Below are 25,162 nucleotides of genomic sequence, written 5' to 3' on the forward strand. Positions count from 1 at the left end.
CTGACAACCCAGTGTTCCAAGGACGGGGGTCTGCGTCAGCGGCCAGCAGATACAGGGGTGCAGTGGCCCACGGTGACTGCGGTTCTCGCTTCGCCCCGAGCTCCTTCCCTGCTCCCTCCCAGCTCCCTCCTTCCCCAACTCCTGTCCTTCCCAGCACCTTTCTTCTCCCCCAGGCAGAACTCTTCAGTGAGGGTGCCTGGCCCATGTGTCACACCCCCTATCAATGAAAAGATTCAGAACTTCAGCAGGGAAGACAGGATGAAACCAGGAGATCGTCTCCTTCCAAAGCTCTCAGCAGCTGGTTCGTGGCAGAAACAGTGGCAGGAAATACTTCCAGAGAATTCTTGGCGCGCTTCTTTGATCCCAGGATGCTTCAGCCTCCTGAAGAACTTTAGGCATCCTCTGGAGTCCAGCTCAGGGAAACGCATCCTATATGTAAACCTGTTAAAAATCCTTCTCCTTTCCTCCAGGAGCTGACTGTGTCATGATCAAGGATGGTTGAGAATGTGCGTGCTGAGTTCACAGCACACGCGTGTTCGGAATAAACTGAGAAAATGCCACTTCCTACCCAGAAATATTAACTTAGAAAGGCAGCTCACTCACAAAACAAAACAAGCAAAAAAGAAAAAAAGAGGCAGCCCCAGACTGCCAAAACTGAAAGGGAAGGAACTGGTCTGTTCAGGTGGCAGTAACAAAACCATTGCAAGCTGAGGGGCTGCCACTGCTCGCAACCCGGGAGGCCGGGAAGCACCAGCGAGGCTGCCCTGTGGCTCGTGTGGCTCATGGCCGCTGCCCACTGCCCTGTCCTCACCGCAAGGTGGGGACCAGGGGATTTCTCTGCAGCAGTTTGATAAAGCATCCATCTGGGTGTGAGGGCTGCTCCCAAAGGACTTCAGCCCCTCCCCAAGGCCCCAGCTCCAAATACCATCACATCAACATAGGAGTTTTCACATCATGGCAGTACGTAAATGTTTACTCTCAGATTATGGACCTTGTGTCTAACAGACCCACATCTGTGCTTTTCCCCGGGCGCTTTCCAGACTAACCCCCCAGAGGGAGACACATGTATGTGCCCAATGGCGAGTCTGGGAGGGAATGTGAACGAGGAAAGTAGCTTCTGGAGGAGCCCATGGCCTATCTCTAGAAGCAGCTGTGAGCCTGTTACTTTTAAGCAGTAGCCGCCAGGCAGGTCTGGCCTTGCCAGATCTTCCCATTTTTTCAAGAAAAGCCCCAAATGAAGATTTTCTTTAAAAAAAAAAATTTATTTGTCAGATAGAGATCACAAGTAGGCAGAGAGGCAGGCAGAGAGAGAGGACAAAGCAAGCTCCCTGCTGGGCAGAAAGCCTGATGTGGGGCTCCATCCCAGGGCTCTGGGATCATGACCTGAGCCGAAGGCAGAGGCTTTAACCCACTGAGCCACCCAGGCACCCCCCAAATAAAGATTTTCATGTGAAATCTGTCCATTGTAAATGTTGGTCCCAATTTTAACAATGGTGCAGGCAAAGTGAACCACTGTGCTGTGGCCTCGCTGCCCGTGAAGGGGAGCACTGAAGCCTAAACTCCTGAGCAGGCACCAGCCAGTCTTGTGCACCCCCACGGGAGGTCCGGAGGAGGTCTCCAGTGCGGACGCAGCCCATCCTAAGATAACTATTCAAAGAATGTTAGGATCCTTCTTCCAAGAGGGGACTCCTCAGAGGGGGCTCATCTCTAGCTGCCCTGGGACACTCACTGGGCCACGTGCTCTTCCCAGGAGCCTGCGGCGGCAGGAGCACACACATGCACTTGGGCCCCACTCCGCTTTCAGACACACGTTAGCGGCCGTAGAATTAAGAACACCAGATAATAGTCTGCTGGCAGGTAAACGAAGTGTCTATTCAGCACCTGTGTGCGTGGGGGGTATGTGGACCTGCCCTCCCGGGGCGCACATTCTCCCGAGGGAGAGGAGACTCACATTGGTGGACCAGCCAGGAGTGGAGCAAGACCATTAGTCATTTGGTGTGAGGGCGCACCACAGACTTGAAGCTCATAGGGATCCAAAGAAAGACAGGGAAGGAGGCCTCAGAGTCAGGAGATCCTCAGTGCCAGGAACAGGCCAGGCTGAGAAGAGAGCTCGGTCCCTGCTAGGGACAAGCGGGGCACGTTGGATTTGGAGGCTACGATATCACCACAGACTTCTGAGCAGAGAAGGGGCTTGTTTGCGTCAAGTTCAACGACGTTAATGCATACTCAGGAAATGACACCAGCAGCTTTGGGGACGGTCCCACAGCATGGAGAACCCTGCCATATCACCACCAGAGCACTCACTTGCCCAAGCCCAGCTGTCGGGGAGACGGGACAGGTCCGGGGACCCCTCACCCAACTGCTCGGTGTCCCCTGGTTTCCACAGGCTCCAGATGGAGCGGGGGCTTTGCCGCAATGACCCAGGGCTTGGCGCTCTGCTCTGTACATGGAGAGACCACACACGAGGTGGGAGAGCCAGCGGGACCCACAGGAGGGACAGAAGAAAGGACAGATGGGAGAGAGACACGAACGGAAATACCTAATTTAGAAAACACACCAAAAACGTGTGGAAATCCCGTTTCCTAGGGAGGTGCGAGGCGCACGCCCATGGCTTCCTCAGGAACGTCTGCGGGATTTCTCCAACCGCAAACCCTGCCTCCGTCAGGTGTGCTGTCGGTATTACAGGTAGAACCCAGCTCTGTGTGGGGGAGACTGGGCACAAAATTCCATCTACCAATTCTCACCGCAGGAGGAAACAGCTGGTTCTGTAAGAGTCGGGGTGGAGAGGTGAGGTGGGGAAGGGGCCTCTCCATTGTGGCAGGGGGCCCGCCCCATGGGTGGGATCAGTGGTCAGTGCCCACACTGCCCAGGACACGGAAGGGGATCCTTGGAATTCTCATTCTGTAACAGCGGTGAGCACTCTTAGGTCACAAATGCTGAACCGGTCTCCTGTTTTCTCATCTTCCATATGGACGGACGTCCCCTACTTAAAACCAGAGAAACTTATTTCTAGACCCTAAATAATTAAAAAAAAAACCCTCCTAATTATTACATCAAAAATTAAGGATGTACTATGTGTTAGCTAACTGAACTTAATAAAAATTTTAAAAAATGACAAAACAACAAACCCTTCTAATTAAATTCGAGCTTCCTTGAACAGAGACAAGATATGACAAAATTATAGAATTCTGTAAGGATTGTACATTCTCAGGTTGGCATTTCAAGCTTTTTTTTTTTGCCATTGCTTAGGAAAAAAAGCCGTCTCATCTACAACCCCGTTGCATAAATTTACAACACCTGTGTTCCAAGTTTCTGACCAGCGGCAGGTCCAACATCGGTGTTTCTGTCAGTCGCGCACAAGCGGTGGGAAGACGTTCATGTTTACTTTCCCCTTCACTACACCCCCTGAAGGTCCCCACTTACTCTGAACCATGTTCAGCTCTTGGGGGGGGGGGGATCTCACTCTGGAAAGGAGCTCCTACTTGCCCACGGTGCGACTGCTGGGGAAACTCCTACCTAACACGGGCCTGCTCATCTGGCCCCCAAGTGAACACCCCATACCTAAAACCGAGCTCTCTGTGGTCTTCCAAAAGGGTGGCCATGACGTGGCTTCTCCTGCAGAGCTCTTAATGCAGAAGCGGAGCGGAGTTGCTAGGATGTCACAGGCTCCCCAAGCCGGCCCTCCTCAGTGCTCTTCCTGCTGATGCGAGAACCACCCTACCCACCATTTTGCCTCATCTGACAACCTGTGGTTCTGCAAAACCCAGACGGAAAGCAAGCTATGCAGACACCACCGGCCCGTCTTCCTCCTGCTTCCTCCTGCTCTGTGAGTGACAGGTGTGGACAGCCACGGCGCACCGGCCATGTCCTTCCATCCTGGAACGCCATCCTGCCGAAAGCTGCGCAGGCCAGGGACGGGCGGGCCCGGAGCTGCTGCAAGCCCAGGCCTGCACGGCAGGGCCAGAACCCGCGTCGTCCCTTAAAAGATCACACACCGAAGCTTGCGTTCAGTGAGAGATGCAACTCAGTTTTATTGTGTCCTCTCTGAAACTTCCCTTTTACCCCACGGCCTCGTCTAGCAAAGAAGAGGAGGAGGAGGAGCTCTGCCTGACACCCCAGGACTCAAGCACTCGGGGGCTTGGGGCCAGAGGTGGTGGGGTATTTGTTGCTCCGGCACACTGGCTCCGAGAGATCACACTTCCAGGGCCGGAGCGGCGAGAGGCCGCCGGCCAGCCGAGCCGAGCGCATTCTGGATCCGTTAGTGTACCATTCCGTAAAGTGCTTCTGGAGTCAGAACCTGCCAGGCCACCCAAAGCGTCCACACTTTCACAACACGAAGCATAGAAGAATCCCAACAGGCGGGTCATCGAGTCCTTGCCAGCTGGGGCTGGTGGCTGGCACCTGCCACTTTAACCGCCGAGGCGCTGGCCCTCGCCCCAGGCAAAGCCTCCCGGCCGCTCCTCGGGCAGCGGGTTGTAATCTGGGTCGTCCTCCGGTGTATCGAAAACGGCCTTCCTGAAAGACAGCGATAGAGACACTTGGCGCCGAGTCACCTTGGGAAGGACCCCGGGGTTTCGTCTGAAGGACACACGCTACACCTGCCCCCAGGCACCGCACTGGAAGGTGTTCACAGGCATGTTCACGTTAACTCTTTACCTCCAGAACGTTACTTTTCTTTTTATTTTTCTTACGACAAAAAGCAATACATGTTCGTTGTAGAGAAAACAGAAAATACATAGAAGTATTTTAAATCTCCAAAGAGAATCATGGTGGGTGTGGGCATCATTCTTCCAGAACTTTCCTCTGTGTGATTCTATGGGAGTTAGATCACACTATTTGTTTTATAACCTCATTTTCACTAAATTTACCATGAATGTCTCCCCACAACCAGGGTATCACTCTGTACCCGCCAGGAGACGGATGGATTGAGAAAAGGGTCCGTCCATGCAACGGGATAGTATCCAGCCTTAGAAAGGAAGGAGGCTCTGACACCTGCCACATCATGGATGAGCCCTGAGGACACGTGGCCAGACCCGGACCCATACCGTGTGATTTCATGTGTGTGAGGAACCGAGAGTGGCACCGTCCCAGCCGAGGCTGGGGGCAGGGAGCGGAGTGAGGTCCTGGGGACAGAGTTCCACTTCTGCAGGATCGAGAGGTGTAAGGATGGACGGCAGGCACAGAAACATGCCAGGCACTAAGGCTGTGACTCTGCACATCTGAGATGCGTAACGTGACACAGTCCATGTTATGTAGATCTTATCACAATTGAAGTTAAAACAACTCACAGATCATTCCAAGACAAATTAACGCAGATCACAGGAAAGGACAGTCAGTGTCCAGAAGACTTTTACAATCTCGTTAGGATGGTCACTCAAGTTGTCCTTAAAGAACCCTTAAAACATCCGTTCTTAGCATTTTCTTTTTTATTTTTTTAAAGATTTATTTATTTATTTGACAGAGATCACAAGCAGGCAGAGGCAGGCAGAGAGAGAGGAGGAAGCAGGCTCCCCACTGAGCAGAGAGCCCGACGCAGGGCTTGATCATGACCTGAGCCGAAGACAGAGGCTAACCCACTGAGCAATCCAGGTGCCCTGACATTTTGTTTCTAACTCTTGTTTCTAACGACACTGGACACTGCCTGCAGCCGGTCCAAGCAGAATGTATCTGAAAGCTTCCATGTCATAGTGGCGTCAGAGAACGCATCTGTACCCCAGCATGAGCTCCCTGAAGTCTTACAAACTAACAATGCAAGCAAACACACACCAGCAGAAACACAGAGTGTAAAAGGCAGCTCAGAAAGGAAATCCAAAGGCCAATAAACATGAACACATCCGCTTTTGTGATGATGAAAAGAAAGCATGTGCAACAGCAGGGCCTCCTGTACTTCCCTAACACATACGGGACAGAACACGGGTGCATGAGCGAGAAAGTGGGGGTGCGGTGGCCCCGAGTGGGCTGGGGGGACATCCTGGGGCCGCAGGGGGGCACACATGCATGGGCCCGGTGCAGGGTGGCGAAGCTGGAGGAGGCTCGAGGAGGGCAGCCCGCCACGGGGCGTGTGGGCAGCGTAGGAGGAGAAATGTGTCTAAGCAGGGGGCCGGCAGGACCGGGACGAGAGGCTGGTTTCACACGCGGGGCACAAGGTAGGTAGAGAGAGTAATGACCACCGGGTCAGGTGTCAGTGAGAGCAAGGAGGTTCTGGACACCACCCCAGACTTGGGAACAGACCCTTGCCACATGCAACCCCAGAGGCGGATGGCAGACAGCTGCCTTGGCCGGAAGCGGCCGCACAGCAAGGAGCACCTCTGCGTGTCCTGGAGGACTCCGCTCCTGATGCGGGGAGGGGCAGGCACGGCTCATTTTGCAGCCACACAACCAGTCTGGCCATCGCTCCCTGGGGGATGGTGTAGGACCGATGGGAGCCGCAGGTCGGGACCTTCTGGGGTCCTGTCCCGAGAGGAGTCTGGGCCCCACGGGTTGGTGCATGTCCAGAAACTGTCAGCTGACACGCCTGTGGTGCGTGTTCTGCTCTAGAGAAATCGAAGACCCAATCAGCGTCACACGCACTACAGGTACTCAGCGTAAAGGATACCGGCACGGACAGACATACAAAAGGCAAGAATAGTAAAATATTAACCACAGAACCTGTGTGGTGAGTAAATGGCATTCATTGCCATATAACTTTTCCCACTTTTCTGCGAGTTTGAAAATTTTTATGATAAAATATTAGAGAAAAAACATAGAGGAAAAAAACCCCACCTAGAATGTATCATATGAAGTTGTCCTAGAGCTGAGCATGTCAGTAACCCCACGTTTTTAAAAAACACACAGGTCTGCAGTGCATGGCAGGCCACCCTTGCTCTGGTCCTGGTCGGGCCGTGAGCTCATCCAGCACCGGCGCTGGGGCTTCCGTCCCCTGGATCCCCAGGAGAAAGGAACCAGGGCTCTTGCAGACACGGCTGACTCTAAGACCACATCAGGGAGAGCAGAGGATGAACCTGGGAGATCTTGTCTGGCCAGAAAATAATAAATCTCTTGACAATAAAGAGAAAAAAAGTGATGGGCCATGTTGACAGTAATCAGAAGCCAGTGTGAAGGGGTTCCTATTGTCCAGATCTGGGGCCACACGAACACCAAAGCAACAACGATAACGAGGGCCGCAACTCACTCATGATCTAGGATCAGGAGAGGGTGGCTGGGTGAGTCTGGGTGCCTTCCCCGGAACAATCACCAGGGGAACAAAGGCAGCTTCAGGACCGACCTTCATCAAGTCATCGGAGTGGCTGCTGCCACCGTGACCAATGAGCGCACGGAAATCCTCCGCGGACAGCGTGGGGAGGACACGGGGTCACTTCTCAGATACTCCTGCCAAAAACGCGTGACCTGAAGCTAGACGTGAGGGACCCAAGACTAGCCCTGGAGGTGGGACGTCCTACAGAACAGGCCTGGCGGCCACAGAAGCATCAGTGTGGTGACGTCAAGGAAAGACTCTCAAGGAAAGACTCTGGAGCTCTTCCAACCCGGCAGGGACCCAAGAGGTGTGACACGTCAGCGCAACACTGGGCCTGAGCCGGGCTCTCCCGGCAAGAGCATTTCCTGGAACAACGGCCAGGAGTGGCTTGGGCCTGTGGACTCAGGTTTCTCCTGATTGTGACTACGTAGGGGAATGTCCTTCTTCATGGAAAATCCACACTCATGGGGGCGGGGTGGGGAGGGGGGTGCGGCGCATCTGACAGTTTACTTTCACATACCTAAGGAAGAAAAAGTCCTTTGCAGGATTTGTAGTTTTTTGAGTCTGAAACAGTTTCCAAAATAAAATAAAATCATAAAAAACAGACCATAGAAACGAGACAGCATCTTCCAGCTATCACCCTGGGGAAAAATAAACCATCCTCTGCCGTCGGACAAGGCCGCAGGGTACAGGAGCTCCACGGGGCCGGGAGAAGCATCAGCCTGAGCACCCAGTCCCCATAGCAACTTGCTGACGACCATCACCGCAATCCCAATTCTGGGGATGCTGGCGCCGTCAGTAGGGGTGGGGCCCACGGTGCTAGTGTCCTGCCACGTGGGACCATGTGGCTGCTACAGCTCCGCAGGACATTCATCACGGAAAAAGGATTACAACATGCTACACTGAAAAGAGCATTTTAAAAAATTTAGCCCCATGCAGGAAGAGAGGGGAGAGCATGTGTGAAAAGGGCCACGGTGACCGCCAGCGTCCTGCTAAGTGGGAGGGCTCTGGAGGACCGGGCTCTCTGCTTTGCTTAACTATGTGACAGCCAACATTTTATGCAAAAACTCACATTTTACTCCTAAATGCAGCAGGTCTCAAGGACACAACCCTCTGGAGAAAGAGGTCCCACAGACTGAAGCTCCCCTCTCAGGGAAGGGAGGGGCAAGACAGAGATGGACTTTCACGTCACACGGCCAGTCAGCAGGTCGGCCTACAGACCCTGGTTTCCCAGGCCACCTCATGGCTTAGCTCTCCTTCCCCTGTTCCCTGGAAGGCCAGGAGTCCCACCACCAGAATCTGCCTTAGGGTCGGTGTGGCCCGTTCTGCTGCCCGGCCCCTGGGAGTTCCGACAGCGGCTCTCCAGGAACCCAGCAGGCTCCACCCTGGGACCTCACCTTTGGGACGCCCCAGGCTCGTGGAGCTCACTTGTGCACGAGTCTGACACCATCTGGTCCAACCCAACCCAAATCCACCACCGCAGTCTGGGGCTCGATCTGCAAATGCTGACCCGAGCACCAGAGCACCAGGAGCCCTGCAAGAACACAGACCACGGAGCCTGCCCCACATCATTTGCCAAGAACGCGCAACCCGGCATCGGATACTCACAAAATAGATGGTGTTTTCAGAATTCTGATTCCACCAGGCTGATTGGGAAATACGTCTTCCAAGAAAAAATATATGTGTCCGACCGCAATGCCTAGAGTCACCCAGAAACAAAGAACAAGGAGAGGATGAAAATCTGACGGCCGGTGCACCTGCCAACACAAAGTCCCCATGTTTAGGAAGGAATGTCAATACGACAACTCAAAATTAAAGAACGCTGTAGTCTTTGACCCTACAACTGCTACATGACCCCGAGACAGTCGTGTGGAGTGCCGGATATGGAAACCAGGAGCAAAGTACACTCACACAGAAAGTGGTACAGGAAGTTGCAAGACTCTTACCCAAGAGGTCCACAATGATTGAGTTCCCCAGCAGCAAGGAAAAGCCCATGAGCACCCAGGGCAGAAAGGGGGCCTGGAAGTTGAGAAGGCCGAAGAAGTTCATGCGGACGTATGGGTTCCTCCGGCTCCACACGTAGACGAGCATGATCGTGAAGGCCTGGCCCAGGAAAACCAAGCTCACGAACAGACCAAACAGCTAGCGGACGGCGTTAAGGAAGATCTCCGCGTCGCACGTGTACAGTGAGGGAAGGCAACGAGGGGGTATGATCTAACAGAGGCCTGAGGTGAGGAAGTCTCACAGTCGTTCGTCTTCAGAGGGAAAAAAACCCTGAAAATGATTACCCAGAGCAACCAGGCAAAAATCAGCAGAGGCCAAAACACCTGGACAGTAGCTGCTTCCCATGAAGATTCTGTTCCCAGGAAGTTCTCGACTATTTGGAAATTATATTAATTCCTTGGTCAATCATTACATTAAATTTCACTCACGATTAGCACCTTTAAAGAGGTGAGTAAAACCAGCTAGATCCAAAGCATCTTGTCCGACCGGACTCTGTTCAAATCTAAATGATAATAATTTATCAGTTTTGATAGCAACCAAATAAATGTCTTACCAACTTAGTTCAAAAGTACACACACCGAGGGGTGCCTGGCTGGCTCAATCCATTAAGCGTCAGACTCGGTTCTGGCTCTGGTTATGATCTTGGGGTCGTGAGATCGAGCCCAGTGCTGGGGTGCACGCTGGGCGTGGAGCCTGCTTAGGATTCTTTCTCTCTCCCTCCACCCACAACAAAAAGTAAACGCACGGACAATCCTGTACCTGGGCAGTTAACAGTCACCCACCTGGGCTAAACGCCCTCTGGCTCGCCCACCCCGCGGCTCAGACGTGCTCACAAAGACGACCCTGTGCAATCCGCCGGGCCCGCAGCTACGGTCTGGAGGGCCACTCTGTGGACATGCTAAGCACGTCCAGCGGACTGTGGAGGCTTCAGCAAGACAGAAAGTGTTCCCGAGTGTTTTCCCGCGTTTGCTCTACTTGTTGAAGGATACAGTCATTAAGAATCCACCAAAAAGGAACATAAATACAAAGTCTGCCGTCCGGCCTCGGAATGAGCCTTCTTCTAGCATTCGACAGTAGCGGTATCTTAGGTTCCAAGTTAAGAAAACGGTAAGCACAGAAGTGGGAAAAAGCTCAACTTTAACATACGACTGCAGTGCGCTTGGCCGCCACGTCAGCCGTACGCAGCCAAATCTTCGCTTCTGCGAGCACGTAGCTCGCAGGGGTAGCATGGGGACGTCACTGTCGCCCAGCATTTTAGGCACCAGGAAGACCAGCTCCACCTGTGGCACACACAGCTCCGGGCTGGGGAGCAAAGCCCGAGGCCACACACGCACGCGTGCTTGCGGGGACTTATGGAACCTTTTCAGAGCTCGGTTGTCTGCCCCAAGCTCAGCCCCACCACGATCAGAGCCACTTTGCTGTTTCACAAGCTAACTCGTAAGACGCGCCCGGCAAGAGGCCTTGCCTGACTATCTGCTTTGGCAGGCCAGGCAGATTCAGCCTTTCTACACCTCAGTTAATAAAGACGTATCATGAGGAAAAGATCTCATTATTAGAAACTTACCAGGACGGTGTATCACATAGGAATCCGTCCGGCAGGGGTCCCATCACACCCTGACAAGGCCCAGTCTCCTGCACGCTGGGCTGTAACTCCCTCTCAATCCAGGCGGTCGGGTACAGGAGGGATCCCCGTTCAGGGGCCCAATTAGCACCTGTCCAGAGCACCTCCTTCCCCTCTTTCAACAAGCAGGACGTGGCCGGCTGGGCAGACATTCCACACTGTCGTTCCAGCCGGTAGAACCCACAACCAAGATCCAGGGAGATCTCCCGTTCTCCAGCCCCCAAGAAGCCACTGCGGGGCTCCCAGACCTGTACCGACACTCTGGGACTTACCACTGTCCCTGGGTCCCTGCTGATACTATGCTCTAAAGAGGCCTCAACGAATCCACTTCTCTCCCTTGATGGGATCTGTATGGGATTTACGGGCAGAAGTGTAATCACTCTTTGGGTGAACACCTCCCATTAGAACAAACGGGAACCAACAACACCCTCAAAATAGGACTTTCCGACCGGCTAGTCTGTACCATGAAGGCAGCACCCGGAAGTCACCATTACGAAAGGAACAAGCAGCCTCAGTAGCTTTAACTTACACTGTATTCCCTACGCAGACTGCCGGGTCTTACGCTGATCCCACTTAATAAAGGATACAGAAAAATCATGTTAAATAAAAAATTGAATCCCACTGGACCGAAAAATAAGAAATTGGTGATTAGCCTCCATATCTGTTAAAAGAAAAAAAAAATTGAGGTAAGACAGATTAAGTAAAAGACATTTCCACATTCAGACAGAAGACATTTCCTGGGGTTGCGATGGTTGAAAGGCCACAAGTAAGTGACACTGTGATCTGAACCAGAAAGTGGGGCGACACGATCTGACACTGGATTTCTGTGCAGATTCTAGCTGGAAGTCTGAAAGACATCATTCAGCCCCTGAGATCTGCTGAGAATGCTTCGAACTGTTGTTGTCTTTAAAACAAAACGAAACAAAACCTATACCATATGGTCAGGAAAATTAAAGAGAAAGCTGGATGGAGAGACGACATTCATTTGCAGAACAGAAGCCGATGTTTTCGTGTATACAGTGTTATAATCTAGTGGGCAGCCTTGGGAACCAGAGAGAAACTCCAGAGACCTCACATAAACCGCCAGGAAATACTTCTGTGTTAGTCTGTAAGAAACAGCCAGAGAAGAGTGATTCTAGAACAAACACCGAGGTTCTAGTCTGAGTAGAACAGCTAACTCCCTATAAGTAAAGATCTAATGCTTTAATAATTAGTCTAATTGGCAGATACAATGACACTCATTTTCTTGTTGGAAACCCTGATATGCTTTTCCCCACCCATCCCATCCACACCCACAATAAAAACAACTACTCACAACGGGAGAGAACTTTACACTGTAAAATGTTTCAGCATGATCTATAATCTCGTGGGAGCTCAGCAGCCCTGTGAAACACGGGTTTGGTGGTCCCAACCCCATGTCACACAGGAGGAAACAGGCGTAACTGGAGAGCATGGAAATGGCCTGCCCAGGGGAACCTGTACAGGGAGACTGAATCCAAGCCTGCAACACCCGGCTCCAAATGTATCTGGTGTCATCAAGAGTGTAACCAGGGCAAAATCGAGCCCAGCATGTTAACAGGAAGCAAAGCTCGGATGCAGCTTCAGCGCTCAGCAGAGGCTGGGGAGTGGCGACGGATGGAGGCAGTGACAAGACTCCCCGGGTCGGCCTTGTGCAGCATTCACTCCTTCGGCATTGGCAACGGAGGGGACGTAGTTCAGTTCTACCTACGAACTGTCTCCAGGATTTGAGAGTCCCCAACTTAAAGAGAGAAGCAGCTCAGTAAGTACAAGAAGGAAGGGAGAGGCTCTGAAGGAAGTACTTCCGGAAACCCTGGGGACACAGAGCAGGGTCAGTTTGGGAAGCCACACAAGAGCTGGGGCTGGGTGGGTGTAGAGTGAAGGACACACATTTGAGACAGAGGGAACAGCAAGTGCAGAGAAAAATTACTGACTCTTGGTCCTTCCCCCCACTCCAACCACAGGCTGTCTAATCATCCCGGAGGAGGAAAACAGATCTTTCTTTGAGCATTCTAACTACTGGGAAGGACTAGCTCCTACTCGGATCCAGTAAACTTGCACGCAGTTTCAGGAGCCCGTCTTTGGGGCTTTTGTTAATATCGGCTGATCCCTGGAAGACAGAGCATTTTGAAAGCACTGAGAGAGCTGGGTTTCTGGACCAGACCCTGGTGATAGCACCGAACCGGTGAGCGGACCATGTGGGCATCCTCTGAGGATCTCCCTGGGCTGGTCAGTCTCCTCTCAAACTACAGTATTAACCCCGAACCACTAATCTCCACATACGGGAAGCGGATACATCAAATTAAAACCAGGCAGGGAATCTTACAAACAGAATACAGAGTCTTAATTCCTGCCGTGGGTGACTCCTTGCGTTTCCTCGGTGATTCCGAGGCCCAACCAGGACGCAGGATCCCATCTTTACCACCCCGCCCCCACAATCAGATGTTCCCGCTGAACCTGCTGATACCATACGGAAGGATCGGCCAGCAGAAAGCACGAGGAAAAGCTTAACCACCGGAACACGGAATGCGCAGGTGACAGCCCCATACCTGAAAGTGTTTGAAGATCAACTCGGGGTTGAAGTACAGCTGAAACGGTGTGATCAGCTCCAGCTGCTGGAAAGGAAGAAGCGCTCCTTCAGGCAAAGCCATCCTCAGCAGAAGGCGGGGCCCGGCAGGTTCCAGCCCAGCCACTCCGGCCAGACCCCCGAAGGCCTTCTCCTCGGGCGGGCAAGCTGGGAAAGGACTGTGCGCAGGTGCTGCCATTTCTGCACCCCGTCCGCGGGACACGAGACTCAGCTCTGCGCCTTGCTGCGGGGCTCGAGGCCGACCCTGGCCCCGGGGCAGCAGGAGCGGCCGCCTCGCACGTGCCCCCGCCCGGCCCCCACCCGAAGCCCCGCAGAACTGAGCCCGCGGAACCCGCGCCGTCAGGCCTGCTCCCCTCTCCGGGGCTCTTCCCTCCCGGCAGCCCGAGCCCTCCGCCCCCCGCGCCGAATCCTCGCCGAGCAGAACTGCCCGCTGGTCAGTGCAGCTCCTGCCCGCCCCGCCTTCCAGACCCGCTTCCCGGGTGGGCGGCTCCCACGGCTGCGCCCGCGCCGGTCCGGCCCTCTGCTGTCGAAAGCCGCCCGCAGCCCCGGCCCCGCACCCCTGCCGGGCGACACCGCCTCCTCGGCTCCCGGGACCCCGGCGGGCGCCCCGCACGCCTCCACCCGCCCCGGAGACCTGCCCCTCGGGGCTTCCCCGCGGCCCGAACCGCAGCCTCCCAGGCCCCGGCCGGCGCGGCGCGGCCGAGAGGGCAGCGCGCGGCTCACCACGGCGGCGGTGGTGAGCACGCAGGCGGTGGTGTAGGCGCGGCTGACTGGCGGGATCTGCAGGTACTCCAGCCGCAGGCTCTGGTACGCCATCTTCCCCACCGCCGCCGCCCCCCCACTTCCCCTTCCGCCGCACCGCCCCGGCGGAGGGCGGGGCCAGGGCGCGCTGTCGCCCAATCAGCGCCACGCTCCGGCCGGCCGCCAACCGCCGCAGCCCGGGGAACGGCGCGCCGGCCAATCGCGAGCGGCGCCTCCGCGGGGCCCTCCCCCCTCCTCCCCGCCCACCAGAGCGGCTACGTCAGGGAGAGGCGTGGAAGTCCCGGGTCCGTGCGCCAATCCGCGCCGGCCACAGCTGGCCTTCCCGCCCGGCCCCTCCGCGTCTGAGCGAGGCGGCCCCCGCCGCCGGCCAATCAGGAGCACGACGGCGTCCCGCCCGGGACCCCGTTCGCCGAGTCCGGAATCGGGCGGCATCCGGGCTGCCGGCGGGGCCGCCTCTCCGCAGCGGCCGGCGGTGGCTTAAAGGCGGCCGAGGGAAGGCGGTGCGCGGTCGGTTTCGTCGCCCTCGCCCCCGCTTGGGTAAGGGCCGCGGGGCCGCATCGCCTCCTCCGAGCAGCGGGGAGGGCAGGGACTGCGCTCGGCAGCATCGCCGGGCGCCCGCCGGCCGGGCCGCTCGCCGCCTTCCCCGAGCTCCCGGCATGCCGCGGGGCCGCGGGGGCCGACGGGAGCGCGCAGTGCGCCGGAAGTGGTCCCCGCCGGGCGTGGCTGCGGAAGCCCGCCGGCGAGCAGGGTCGGCGTCCGGGGCTGGGGGGTGCTGGTGGAGATAACCTGGGATGGGGAGTCTGTGAGGACGACAGCAGAGTTCAGGAGACGGAGCCCTGGCCCAGAGCCGGCATTAATGAGAAGTGAGGGAGAGAACCTCAGAGAGCACGGCTCGGGTCGTGTTGGGGTCAGGGAGGGCGGCAGGCAGTGGCGTGCTTCGGGACACGCTCGCTCCTTGGGTTGTGTTGCTGGCTTTCTGGCTCTCCTCAGTGGGCTTTGTCGCTCTCATCAAATGATCTCTCACCCAAAAGGGTTTGTTTTTTTCTTTTTGCGTTCGCAGATTGTTCATAGTCAGGCCCATGGAGGGAGCGAAGAAGTCCGTGGACCCGATGGCCTACGAGGCCCAGTTCTTCGGCTTCACGCCGCAGACCTGCATGCTCAGAATCTACATCGCGTTTCAGGACTACCTGTTCGAGGTGATGCAGGCCGTCGAGCAGGTTATCCTGAAGAAGCTGGCCGACGTGCCGGGCTGTGAGATCAGCCCCGTCCATATTCGCAAATGCACTGAGAAGTTTCTTGGCTTCATGAAAAGTCGGTTCGATAATCTTTTTGGCAGAATGGAGCAGCTGTGTTTGCAGCTGATCCTGCGCATCCCCCCGCATGTCCTGCTTCCGGAAGATAAGCCTCAGGAGATGCATCCTTGTACCGAGGAAGAATTCCAGCTTCTCCAGGAAGAAATCGAACAGCTGCAAGAGAGGTATAAGTCTGAAGTCGGCGCTAAGCAGGCCCTCCTTGCAGAATTAGAGGAACAAAAAATCGTTGAGGCCAAACTTAAACAGACATTGGCTTTCTTTGATGAGCTGGACAATGCCGGCAGAGATCAGGGGACTAGTGACTTTAGGGAGAGCTTGGCATTTCTGGTCCAGAACTCCAGAAAACTCCAGACCATCAGGGACACTGTGGAAAGGGAAAGCAAAAGAATGAAAATATCTTAATTTCTCAGGAGGCGCAGGAGCTCATCGGAAAGCAGAACAGCAGGGATTTCTGTCCTGACACTCTTGTGCGCCATCCATGCTACGGGACTTCCTTTGTTTGCTCTCTGTTGTGCCCCGCACCTCCCTCTGCCTTGGTCCGCTCTGCTGAGGTCGCTCTCCCCGTCGGGGACTAATCTCCAGAGCATCTGTTTCCTGAAGACCTCTCACCGGCGGGGTGGAAGCCCTGGTCCAGTAGCAACTAGCTGGGCCCCTTGACTGGAGAGGCATGGCTCTCCCTGGCTGGTCAGAAACGCGTGTGAAGCTGTTCCTTGGTCACCCGTCCTTTGTGATCTTGGTCCTTTCAACTGACTCTCTGCATAGGATCACATGAGAAAAAGGTAAGGTGGGAGCCTTCGTTACAGACCAGCCACTGCCCCGCGACACATCACAGCCTGCCTGCCCTTGGCCGTGAGCGGGGCTTCTGCGGGGACGTCCGCTGAGGGAGAGAAGGAAGTTGAACACAGCCGTGATCTTCAGTAAAGAGCACAGAACTTCAATTCCTTCCCTGAGCTGGAGTCTCTCTGTGATGTTGGAACAATGTGGCATCTGGGAGCCCAGCGGGGGATGACCGTGGACGGAGAAGAGGCAGGTGTCACCAGGGTAGAAGGGGAAGCCTGGATCAGAGCCACGGGCAAAGCCGATGTGAGCTGACCACTGGGCATTTATTCATTTTGTTCATACTTCAGTGAGTTTTGGAATCTGCCCCTGTACCTAGTGTTTTTAACTTATTTATTCATACTCCTAAGCATCAAGTACTTAGTCTCCACAGTAGGGAGGTTTTAGCAGTGAATAGCAGTGCCTGCTCTTAGACTTTGCCCTCCGTGTCTTCCTAAAGAACGGGATGCAGACTTCTCCTTTATGCCGGAGAGTAACTTGGGACATTAATGTTTGCGATCAAATATTCATAGATTTAAGGTGCCTGTGTTTACCTGGAATGTGTTTATTATGAAAGACTCCTTTTTCCAATCCTGTACATGAAATACATATATTTTAAAGGCTTTGGTTTTTGATTTTCTATTATTTTAAGTAACCTCAGGGCCCAAGGTGGGGTTTGAACTCACGACCCCAAGACCAAGAGTCGCATGTTCCACCGACTGAGCCAGCCGGGCTGCCCATGTTTGTGGCTTATTTAAAATCTCCTCCTGCAGGGGCACCTGGGTGGCTCAGTGGTTAAGCCGCTGCCTTCGGCTCGGGTCATGATCCCAGGGTCCTGGGATCGAGCCCCCCATCGGGCACTCTGCTCAGCAGGGAGCCTGCTTCCTCCTCTCTCTTCCTCCTCTCTCTGCCTGCCTCTCTGCCTACTTACGATCTCTGTCTGTCAAATAAATAAATAACATCTTTAAAAAAAATAAATAAAAAAAATAAAATCTCCTCCTGTAGAGGGGTGCCTGGGTGGCTCAGTCGGTGAAGCGTGCAGCTCCATTTCAACTCACATGATCTCAGTCATGGGATCGAGCCCCAGCGCTTGGTGTGGAGTTTGCCTGAAGATTCTCTCTCCCTTCCCGCTCCTGTGTGCGCCCATGCACTCTCTCTCTCGATCTCAAGTAAGTAAATTAATTTTAAAAATCAAGTATAGATGGTTAAGTGGAGATTCCCCCAAAGTTATGTCCAGATCCTGATTCCTGGAACCTGTCATTGTGTCTCACTTGGAAAAAAACGGTCTTTCGCAGGAATAATTAAGGATCTAGAGATGGGGGAGCCTCCTGAATTACCTGGATGGGCCCGAAATCCAGTGGCCAGTGTCTTCGCTAGAGAAAGGCAGAGGAAAGGCAGAGGGAGATTGGAGACAGAAGAGGATGGGGCAGGGTGACTGGAGGCAGGTGGGAGCACCTCCCCAGGGACTGACGGCCCTGTTGGGGACCTCTGGCCTCTGGGGCATGGAGGAATGCATTTTCGTTCTCTCAACTCATAAGGTTTGTTACACGTTAACTCATAGAACTGATTAAGGGGCGCCTGGGGGCTCAGTGGATTAAGCCTCTGATTTTGGCTCAGTCATGATCTCAGGGTCCTGGGATCGAGCCCCACATCAGGCTCTCTGCTAAGCAGGGTGCCTGCTTCCTCCTCTCTCTCTGCCTGCCTCTCTGCCTGCTTGTGATCTCTGTCTGTCAAATAAATAAATAAACTCTGAAAAAAAAATAGACCTGATTAAGCTAAGATGTTCACATACTCAACTCAGAAGGAGGTTGGTCCTTACTAAGGAAGCAACGGCTGACGCCTGGTTGGCCTCATAGGTACAATAATATGGTTCACCCGAATGTACTTAGAATATGGATGCAATCTGGACAGAAGGGTGAAGTCCACAGTGTTTAGAACTCAGGAGTTCAGGGGCGCCTGGGTGGCTCAGTTGCTTAAGTGTGCACCTCCCAATTTCAGCTCAGGTCTCGATCTCAGGGTCGTGAGTTCGAGCCCTGCATCAGGCTCCAAACCCGGCTTAAGAAAAAACCCCAAAATCCTTTTGTAGTTCATAAGCATGATGATTGGGTGTTCACGCTTCTCTGTGACATGTGCCACCCTTTAAACCTTGTTACGACCTCGGCACATTACCCATCTGACATGAAGGAAAAAAAAAAAAAAAGAAAAAAACCCCAAATCTCAGGAGTTTGTTTCATGCCAAGCCGGTACTTAGTAACTGGGGACATTGGTACTGTTTGTCGTAGTAGTGTTGTCAGCAAGAACAAATCAATGTACTTGGCTCCATTGTCCTCTGATAATTAAACTCCTCCCTCAGAAATTCAGTAAAAAGGATAATAAGCCCCAGGTTACCCTCTGGGCTTCATGGCCCTGTTCCCATCCAGCCTCTGTCTCACCGAGTTTCCTATTCTCTCCTATGTTAGAGCCTCTGACTGCAAAATCAACCTTCAGGTTCCCCAGATGCCTGGTCCCACACTTCCCCCCATTTCCCCCACACTTCTCTGCAGGTTTTTGCGGAGCGAGGGGACCCACAGAAGGACAATGTAGTGAGATCAGAGGGTCCACAGGCACCTCAAAGACCTTGCAGCCACTTCCTCGTTGACCTCCCACTAACCTTGAATGAGCTCTTGTGGCTCCGTCCATGTGGACAGGGAAGGATTCCGTTGTCCCTAGCAGAGTCCAGGGAGACCAGAGTGAGCCTCTCCTCATCCTGTGGGCGTTTCCAAGGTCTGTGGGTTATTCTTCGTGGGACCCAGAACAAGTGGCCCAAAGAGAGGTCATCGCTCAAACTGAACAAGAGGGAGAGGCAGCGATGGGGTCAGTATTGTCACCACTCCTACAACTACCAACCTTCTAGAAATAGGACTATAGGGGACTGCTGTGGAGGAGGGTCTGCACTCAGTCCTCATGTGTGTGACGGGGGTTGGGGGAAGGCTCCCCATGCCACCTGCATGTGCTGAAGTTCGACTCAATCCTGACCCTGCCTACTTGGCCATAACAGATTCACCAGGTTCCAGGGCTCAGTCCAGCACGGCTGCCCTGCTCCTCACACGCCGGCCACAAGTCCTCGTCACTAACCTGGGCTTCTGTCCACCTGGCTGTCCATCCCAGGTTCCCGTGGCCCTGTCCTTGGGCTCCGTCATTTGCTGGAGAGACTCACAGTACTCGGGAGACCTGTGTGCCCATTAGACCACCGGTGTACTTCAAAGGATACGCAACTCAACAGCCAGGTGAAGAGACACATGGGGAGGCCCTGAACGAAGGAGTTTTTGCCCCCACAGGTTTGGGCCCAGCATGGCGGTATGAGGAGGCTTTCCAAGGCCCTACCTCTTCAGGCTTCATGCATACCCTGTCCACTGTTGGTGGACACGAAAACGCACAAAAAACGCACCCCGAATGGATCAAAGATCTGAACGTAAGTGCTCGCACTATAGAACTGGGAGAAAACCCAAGCTTAACTCTTCCTGAACTTGAATTGGGCAGTGGCTTCTTAGACGCCCAAAACACAAACAACAAAGGGAAAAAAAAAGATAAACGACATCATCAACATTTAAAACACCCTGGGTGTTGAAGACACTGTCCCAAAAGTTAAAAGGCACCACAAAATGGGAGAAACATTTTGCAAATAATTCCTGATGATGGGCTTTATTCAGAACACATAAAGAACTCATAGAATTCAAGACAACTGGCTCAGTTTTATGTTTTTGATTTTTTGGGGGGGGCATGGTTTATATAAGTAATCTCTACACCCAACATGGGGCTCGAACTCATGACTCTGAGATCAAGAGTCTGACGCAGGCAGGTGCCCCCCAACTTTTTTCTTTTTTGCATTTTTTCAAATGTCATGATTTAAAAAATGAGTAGAAGACCTGACTAGATGCTTCTTCGAAGGTAAACAGCTGACAAGCACAGGAAAAGATGCGGATGTCATTGCCGTCAGGAAAATGCAAATCAAAGCTACAAAGGGACTCCACTTCACACACACTGAGGTTATGACTTACAAAAGGAAAAGATACGTTTTGTCAACGCGGTGGAAAGCGCAGAACTCTGCTGCAATTCTGGTGAGAATGTAAAACGGCGCAGTCACTTTGGGAAACAGTCTTGCGGTTTCCTGAATGGCTAAACGTCCATTTGCCCTGTGAATCAGTAATGCCACACCTAGAGGAATGAAAACCCGTGTCTGCACACACAACATTGTACGTGAACGTTCACAGCAGCGTTAGTCACAGTAACACAAAGGGAACCAACCCAACTGAACACAGGGTATCCATCCGGAGAGTAAAATGGGGTCTACTCGATCTACCCCGTCTACCTGTACAAGGAATATCGCTTAGCAATAGAAATGAGGCATCGCCACACGTTGCTAAGACGTCAGACGTCGTGCTACGTGAAAGGAGCCAGTAACAAAGGACCACATGCCGCAGGACCTCATTTACAGGGGATGTGCAGACCAGGCAAGGCCACGGAGACAGGAAGTCAATTAGGGTTTGCCTAGGGATGGGGGCGGGCGGCGGTGGTTGCAGGGAGATGGGTAAGGGGTGAAGGTAGGGTTTCCTTTCGGGGTAATGGCATATCCTAATATTGATACTAAATGCATCAGATCTGTGGCACGTGAATTCTATGTCACTTAGAGCTATGACACTCTAAGAACAATGAGACTACACACTCCAGAAACAATGCCTGGGGTCATCTAGTCCTTCACAGGTCTTGCGACCTTGGCCACATCACTTCCCCTATGTCTGTTTCCTCATCTACAAAATGGGAAAAATAAAAGAAACTCCTCACGGGGTCGAGAGCTTTCAGGCCAGGTAAGACATTCGCGCTGTCACACCATAAGTTCCATTTTAACACAGTGGGCTCCATGGAGGTCAGGGTTTTAGCTGTCCTACTAATAATGACTATCTCCAGTGCTAGATACCCAAGAAAAAATGAAACACTTAAAAAAATGGATCCATTTATTCTCCTGATTACGGCTGAATCCCCACCGTGTCCCCCAACATAAACTTCCTACTGTCCCATGGTATCCAGAAACCACTGTTCACGTCACTGCCTCCACGTGCCTACCCACCCCCCGGCAGCTCAGCGTGTCATAGGACAAGTTGCCCACAACAGTAGTCTCTCCCGCTGTCAGTTGTGATCTGCTGAGAGTCGCGTTACTGGATGTCTCGTGATTTTTGCCGGCCCACCCTCCGTGGTGGTGGTGACTTCAGTTTCCGTTGGGAAACCTTCTTTCCTATCACATCCTATCTTCATGGGGCTGCGTGTCAAGTTAGCTCTTCCGCCTTCCGGCCAAAGGTGGGCGCATGACCCTAGCTCAGTCAGGAGGACGCTCTCCAGATTTGATTCTTCAGCAACGTGGCCAAAGCATCTCCCAAATGGACCCATTTGGTTTTGATGGTTGAACCCTGAAAAGACAGTCCATTCGTTCTTGAGTGGAGAGGCCGGATATTCGCGACAAAGGAACCTTCCATCAGAAGCCCAGAAGTTGGAGGACAGTTCAGAGCTCTGTGTAGAGAAGCAGCAACTGTGAAAGTAAGTGGGCAGTGCAGGGGATAAGGGATATTTGAGCTGTGTAAGAAGAAACTGGCCAGGGCAGGCATAAAGGGACACAGAAAGTACACACAGATGGTGGAAGGACAGAAATTTAATATTGGTTAAAAAACGTGGGCCAAGCTCCCACCAGAGCCCAGTGGAATCAGGAATTTCAAGGAGATACGGGAAATTTCAGGAGCTTCAGGAAAATCAGGGTATGGAGAAAGGGAGGACTTACAGGAGGAGAATATGGGTGTATGGGAAGAACGCTATTCAGTCCGGGAGTGGGGGCAGCCTAGTACTGAGGACAGCAGTGATGCGGAGAATGTTAGGGAAGCCTGGAGCACTGTATCAGAGAGGCAGTGGCATTCCTAGTGTTGGGGGAGCCACACCGTGAATCCTGAAATAAGGGAGCCAAATGGGACTGGACACTGGGGAGAGTACTGGAGCCTACATTCAGGCTGTAGAGGCAACGGGAGCTGGAGAGTGGAGTTTGGGGTAGGATGTGGAGGTGTATATTGAGGAACAGGGGACTCTGGTTCTGGGAATGGCGGGAGATCCTACTCTCTGGGCAAGAGCGGAGGGGAGAGTACTGGGGGATCATATCCTGAGTAGTCCCAGAAGGACTGTCGAATGAGGGTTCTACAAGATGTGTGGATGGGAACAGTGGCAGTGTCTGGAGAACACGGAGCTCCCTACTGGGACTCAGGGGTTAGTCAATATTAAAGTCAGTAGGAGATCCAATATCCAAGACCGAAGGCAGGAAAACCAGTGAGAGGTACCTACTACGGGTGCCTTGGAGACTTAATTTTGGGGGAACAGAGCCACCATTGTAGTAAACTGGGGGTGTAAAGCACGGGCTGATTGCGGGGAACAGTGGGCATCCTATTTGCAGCACTGAAGCGAAATGCAGAGAGGCGACACTGAGCCCTGCGGTGGTGTGGGTCACCGGAGCACAGGACTGGGAAGCGACGAGGCTCTGGTACTGGATTATGCTGAGCTTATAAAGACACAAGCTGGGTGAAAGGCGGGGGGGATTCTAGATCTTAGTTGGGGAACCATACTGGTGCAGAAGCATCTAGATAATGGAAGCAGGCGGGGACTCAATCTGAGGGGTGGCTGGTGAAGCCATAGGGGACAGTCACAGACCCGCAGGGAAGGAGCAGACCTGGATGCTGGCATTTCCCAGGAGCCCGATAGGGAGAATAGCCCATGGGGCTGATTAGTGGAGGGAAAGGCGGCACCTGGGAAGGCTGATGATGGGACACACTTGTTTGGGAGGGACAGGAGGGATGCTCTCAGGATTATGGGGTGAAACGCAGCAGACTGGGAAGCTTGGCGGGCCCACAGTTTGGCCCCAAATTAGGAGAGAACTCGGTATCCAGGAGACTGAAAAAGGGATTTATTTCCTCAGAGGTAAAACAGACATTTCCAGTAACGCAGGAGAGAGCTGAGGACTCTGACATTCATGAGCAAAAAAGGGATGGCGGGTTAGGTGAGGAACTACCGAGGTGGGCTTCCGTGTTAGGCCTTTGCTGTCTGAGATGACAACCCCCTTCGTTTTCCGCAGGAATTCTGGCTAATGACAGATACCCCACACCCTGGTCTTGGGTCTCAGTGCTGTGGCAGCGCTCAGGTCCCGCTTGAAGGCGCCAGAGACGCAGAGAGAGCCTTCCCGCGCACCCCACCCGGGCCCCACTCCGTCTCATCCTGCGCGGCCCGCGAGCGAGGGGCCCGCGTCCCCGGAGGTCTGCAGCCGTGGGTCCCACGCCATCCAGGACGCGACGACAGCGTGGCCTCCTGCCAGGACAAGCCCTCCAGCTGTGGGTCTCGGCCAAGCCCGGGAGCGCGGCAGCAAAGCCTAAGGCAGGAAAAACGCAAGGTGTGGGTCAGCTCACGCCCCTGGGGACGCGGCGACGCACCCCCGGACGATCTCCACTCACCGTGTCCTGCGCTCCCGCGGCGTCCGCGGGGCGCTCAGGTCCTCCAGCTCGGGGGCGCCTGGCTGTGCTCCGGGCGGTAGGGGTGGGGGGCGATGCAGCATCACAGGGCTCCCGCCCAGTCCGCGCCAGGGCGCGACCCTCCCTCCCCGCGGGGCCCTCTCCCGAAGCTCGTCCCTTAAGGAACCGACGGTTGGGCTCGCTGCGCCTGCTCGCACCTCAGGAAGTGTGGGGTCCAGGGACATGATCCTAACCGTGAGCCGCACCCCGCTCCTCCAAGCGCGGGGGGGATGACCGCCCGCTCCCCTGATCTCGGGGGCGGACGGATCCTCCTTCCACTACGGGCCGCTACTTCAGACGTGCCCCTAGAAGAGCAGGACACAAAGGCAGTGACAACACAGGACAAAAGCAGCAAGCATCGGAAGCCAGACGAAGGGCGCGGCGCGTCTCCAGCACCGCGCCGAGCCCCGGTTTCCCGTCCCGCCCCCCGCCCCCCGCGTCCCCGGCCCCTGCCCGGGCCGCTCAGGCCAGCTGCAGGTGGATGTAAGTGAAGATGCAGGAGGTGATGGAGAAGGCGATGGCCGCGTAGATGAAGACGGAGAGGTGCGGGAAATGGTCGAGGTAGCAGCCCTCGTCCCGCGCGGGCGCCTCCTCCTCGGGCAGGGTGCGCGCCGCGGCCTTGAGGGGCTGCCCGGAGCGGGCTCCCTGCGCCCTGCCGCCCGCGCGCCGACCGGCCCTCCTGCCCGCCGCCGCCACCGCCCGAGGCGCGCGGGCCGCAGGGGGCTCTTCCGGGGGCGGCTCGTCGAACAGGCCGCCTGCATCGTCGGCGGGGTCCGAACGGGTGGGCGCGGGGGCCCAGGGCTGGCGCGGGAAGAGCGGGGCAGCCATGGGCGAGGAGCTAGGGGGTCGCGGGCCGGAGCGCGGTGGGCGGCGGCCGGGCTGCGCCGAGGCTCTGCCTGCGGAGGGGCGGGGACCGCTCGGCCGCGCGCCTCCCCGGGCTCCTCCCCGCGCCGCGGCGCGGGCCTGTTCCCATGGCTACGCGGCTGGGGGAGCGGGGCGCGGGGCGCCGAGCAGGGATGAGAGCCGCGGGCGGGGATCCCCCTGCTCGAGGCTGGGCCGGCCTGGACCCCAGCTGCGCGCGGGGCTTCCCTGGGGATGTATTCGTCTTTTTATTTACATCGTTACCATTTTTAATATTATTTTTATTTGTATTTGTCTTTTTAAAAGAAGTATTTTTTGGGGGGCGCCTGGGTGGCTCAGTGGGTTAAGCCGCTGCCTTCGGCTCAGGTCATGATCTCA

General features: G+C 54.6%; 3 protein-coding genes and 1 non-coding gene across 10 annotated transcripts; 2 read left to right on the forward strand and 2 right to left on the reverse strand.

The window, feature by feature from the left end:
• Positions 1 to 4,326: 4,326 nt before the first annotated feature.
• DERL2 (derlin 2) lies at positions 4,327 to 14,757 on the reverse strand. Of its 5 annotated transcripts, none has more exons than XM_059380681.1 (7): positions 14,473 to 14,757; positions 13,427 to 13,489; positions 11,447 to 11,520; positions 10,228 to 10,321; positions 9,181 to 9,376; positions 8,843 to 8,933; positions 4,327 to 4,515 (listed from the first exon to the last, which is right to left on the reverse strand). In XM_059380681.1, exons 1-7 carry the CDS (start codon positions 14,656 to 14,658, stop codon positions 4,410 to 4,412), a joined length of 810 nt encoding a protein of 269 aa, XP_059236664.1. In that variant the 5' UTR covers positions 14,659 to 14,757; the 3' UTR covers positions 4,327 to 4,409. The 5 variants fall into 5 exon arrangements, with proteins under 5 accessions (XP_059236664.1, XP_059236663.1, XP_059236667.1 ...); XM_059380680.1 differs by having other exon boundaries at positions 13,427 to 13,492; XM_059380684.1 differs by lacking the exon at positions 14,473 to 14,757 and adding an exon at positions 14,188 to 14,344.
• On the forward strand, positions 14,673 to 16,978 carry MIS12 (MIS12 kinetochore complex component). Of its 2 annotated transcripts, none has more exons than XM_059380686.1 (2): positions 14,673 to 14,763; positions 15,287 to 16,978. In XM_059380686.1, exon 2 carries the CDS (start codon positions 15,306 to 15,308, stop codon positions 15,939 to 15,941), a length of 636 nt encoding a protein of 211 aa, XP_059236669.1. In that variant the 5' UTR covers positions 14,673 to 14,763; positions 15,287 to 15,305; the 3' UTR covers positions 15,942 to 16,978. The 2 variants fall into 2 exon arrangements, with proteins under 2 accessions (XP_059236669.1, XP_059236668.1); XM_059380685.1 differs by lacking the exon at positions 14,673 to 14,763 and adding an exon at positions 14,919 to 15,089.
• Positions 16,979 to 18,429: 1,451 nt separating this feature from the next.
• LOC132004638 (small nucleolar RNA U13) lies at positions 18,430 to 18,534 on the forward strand. Its single transcript, XR_009400591.1, has one exon. It is a non-coding gene; the product is annotated as a small nucleolar RNA U13 (small nucleolar RNA).
• Positions 18,535 to 23,303: 4,769 nt separating this feature from the next.
• On the reverse strand, positions 23,304 to 24,826 carry LOC132003315 (uncharacterized). Of its 2 annotated transcripts, none has more exons than XM_059378673.1 (2): positions 23,867 to 24,826; positions 23,304 to 23,784 (listed from the first exon to the last, which is right to left on the reverse strand). In XM_059378673.1, the coding sequence occupies exon 1, from the start codon at positions 24,749 to 24,751 to the stop codon at positions 24,386 to 24,388; it is 366 nt and encodes a 121-aa protein (XP_059234656.1). In that variant the 5' UTR covers positions 24,752 to 24,826; the 3' UTR covers positions 23,304 to 23,784; positions 23,867 to 24,385. The 2 variants fall into 2 exon arrangements, with proteins under 2 accessions (XP_059234656.1, XP_059234655.1); XM_059378672.1 differs by having other exon boundaries at positions 23,867 to 24,377.
• Between the last annotated feature and the right edge of the window lie 336 nt (positions 24,827 to 25,162).

This window comes from Mustela nigripes, chromosome 16, assembly GCF_022355385.1.
Source record: "Mustela nigripes isolate SB6536 chromosome 16, MUSNIG.SB6536, whole genome shotgun sequence".
In the NCBI taxonomy this organism is placed as follows: domain Eukaryota; kingdom Metazoa; phylum Chordata; class Mammalia; order Carnivora; family Mustelidae; genus Mustela; species Mustela nigripes.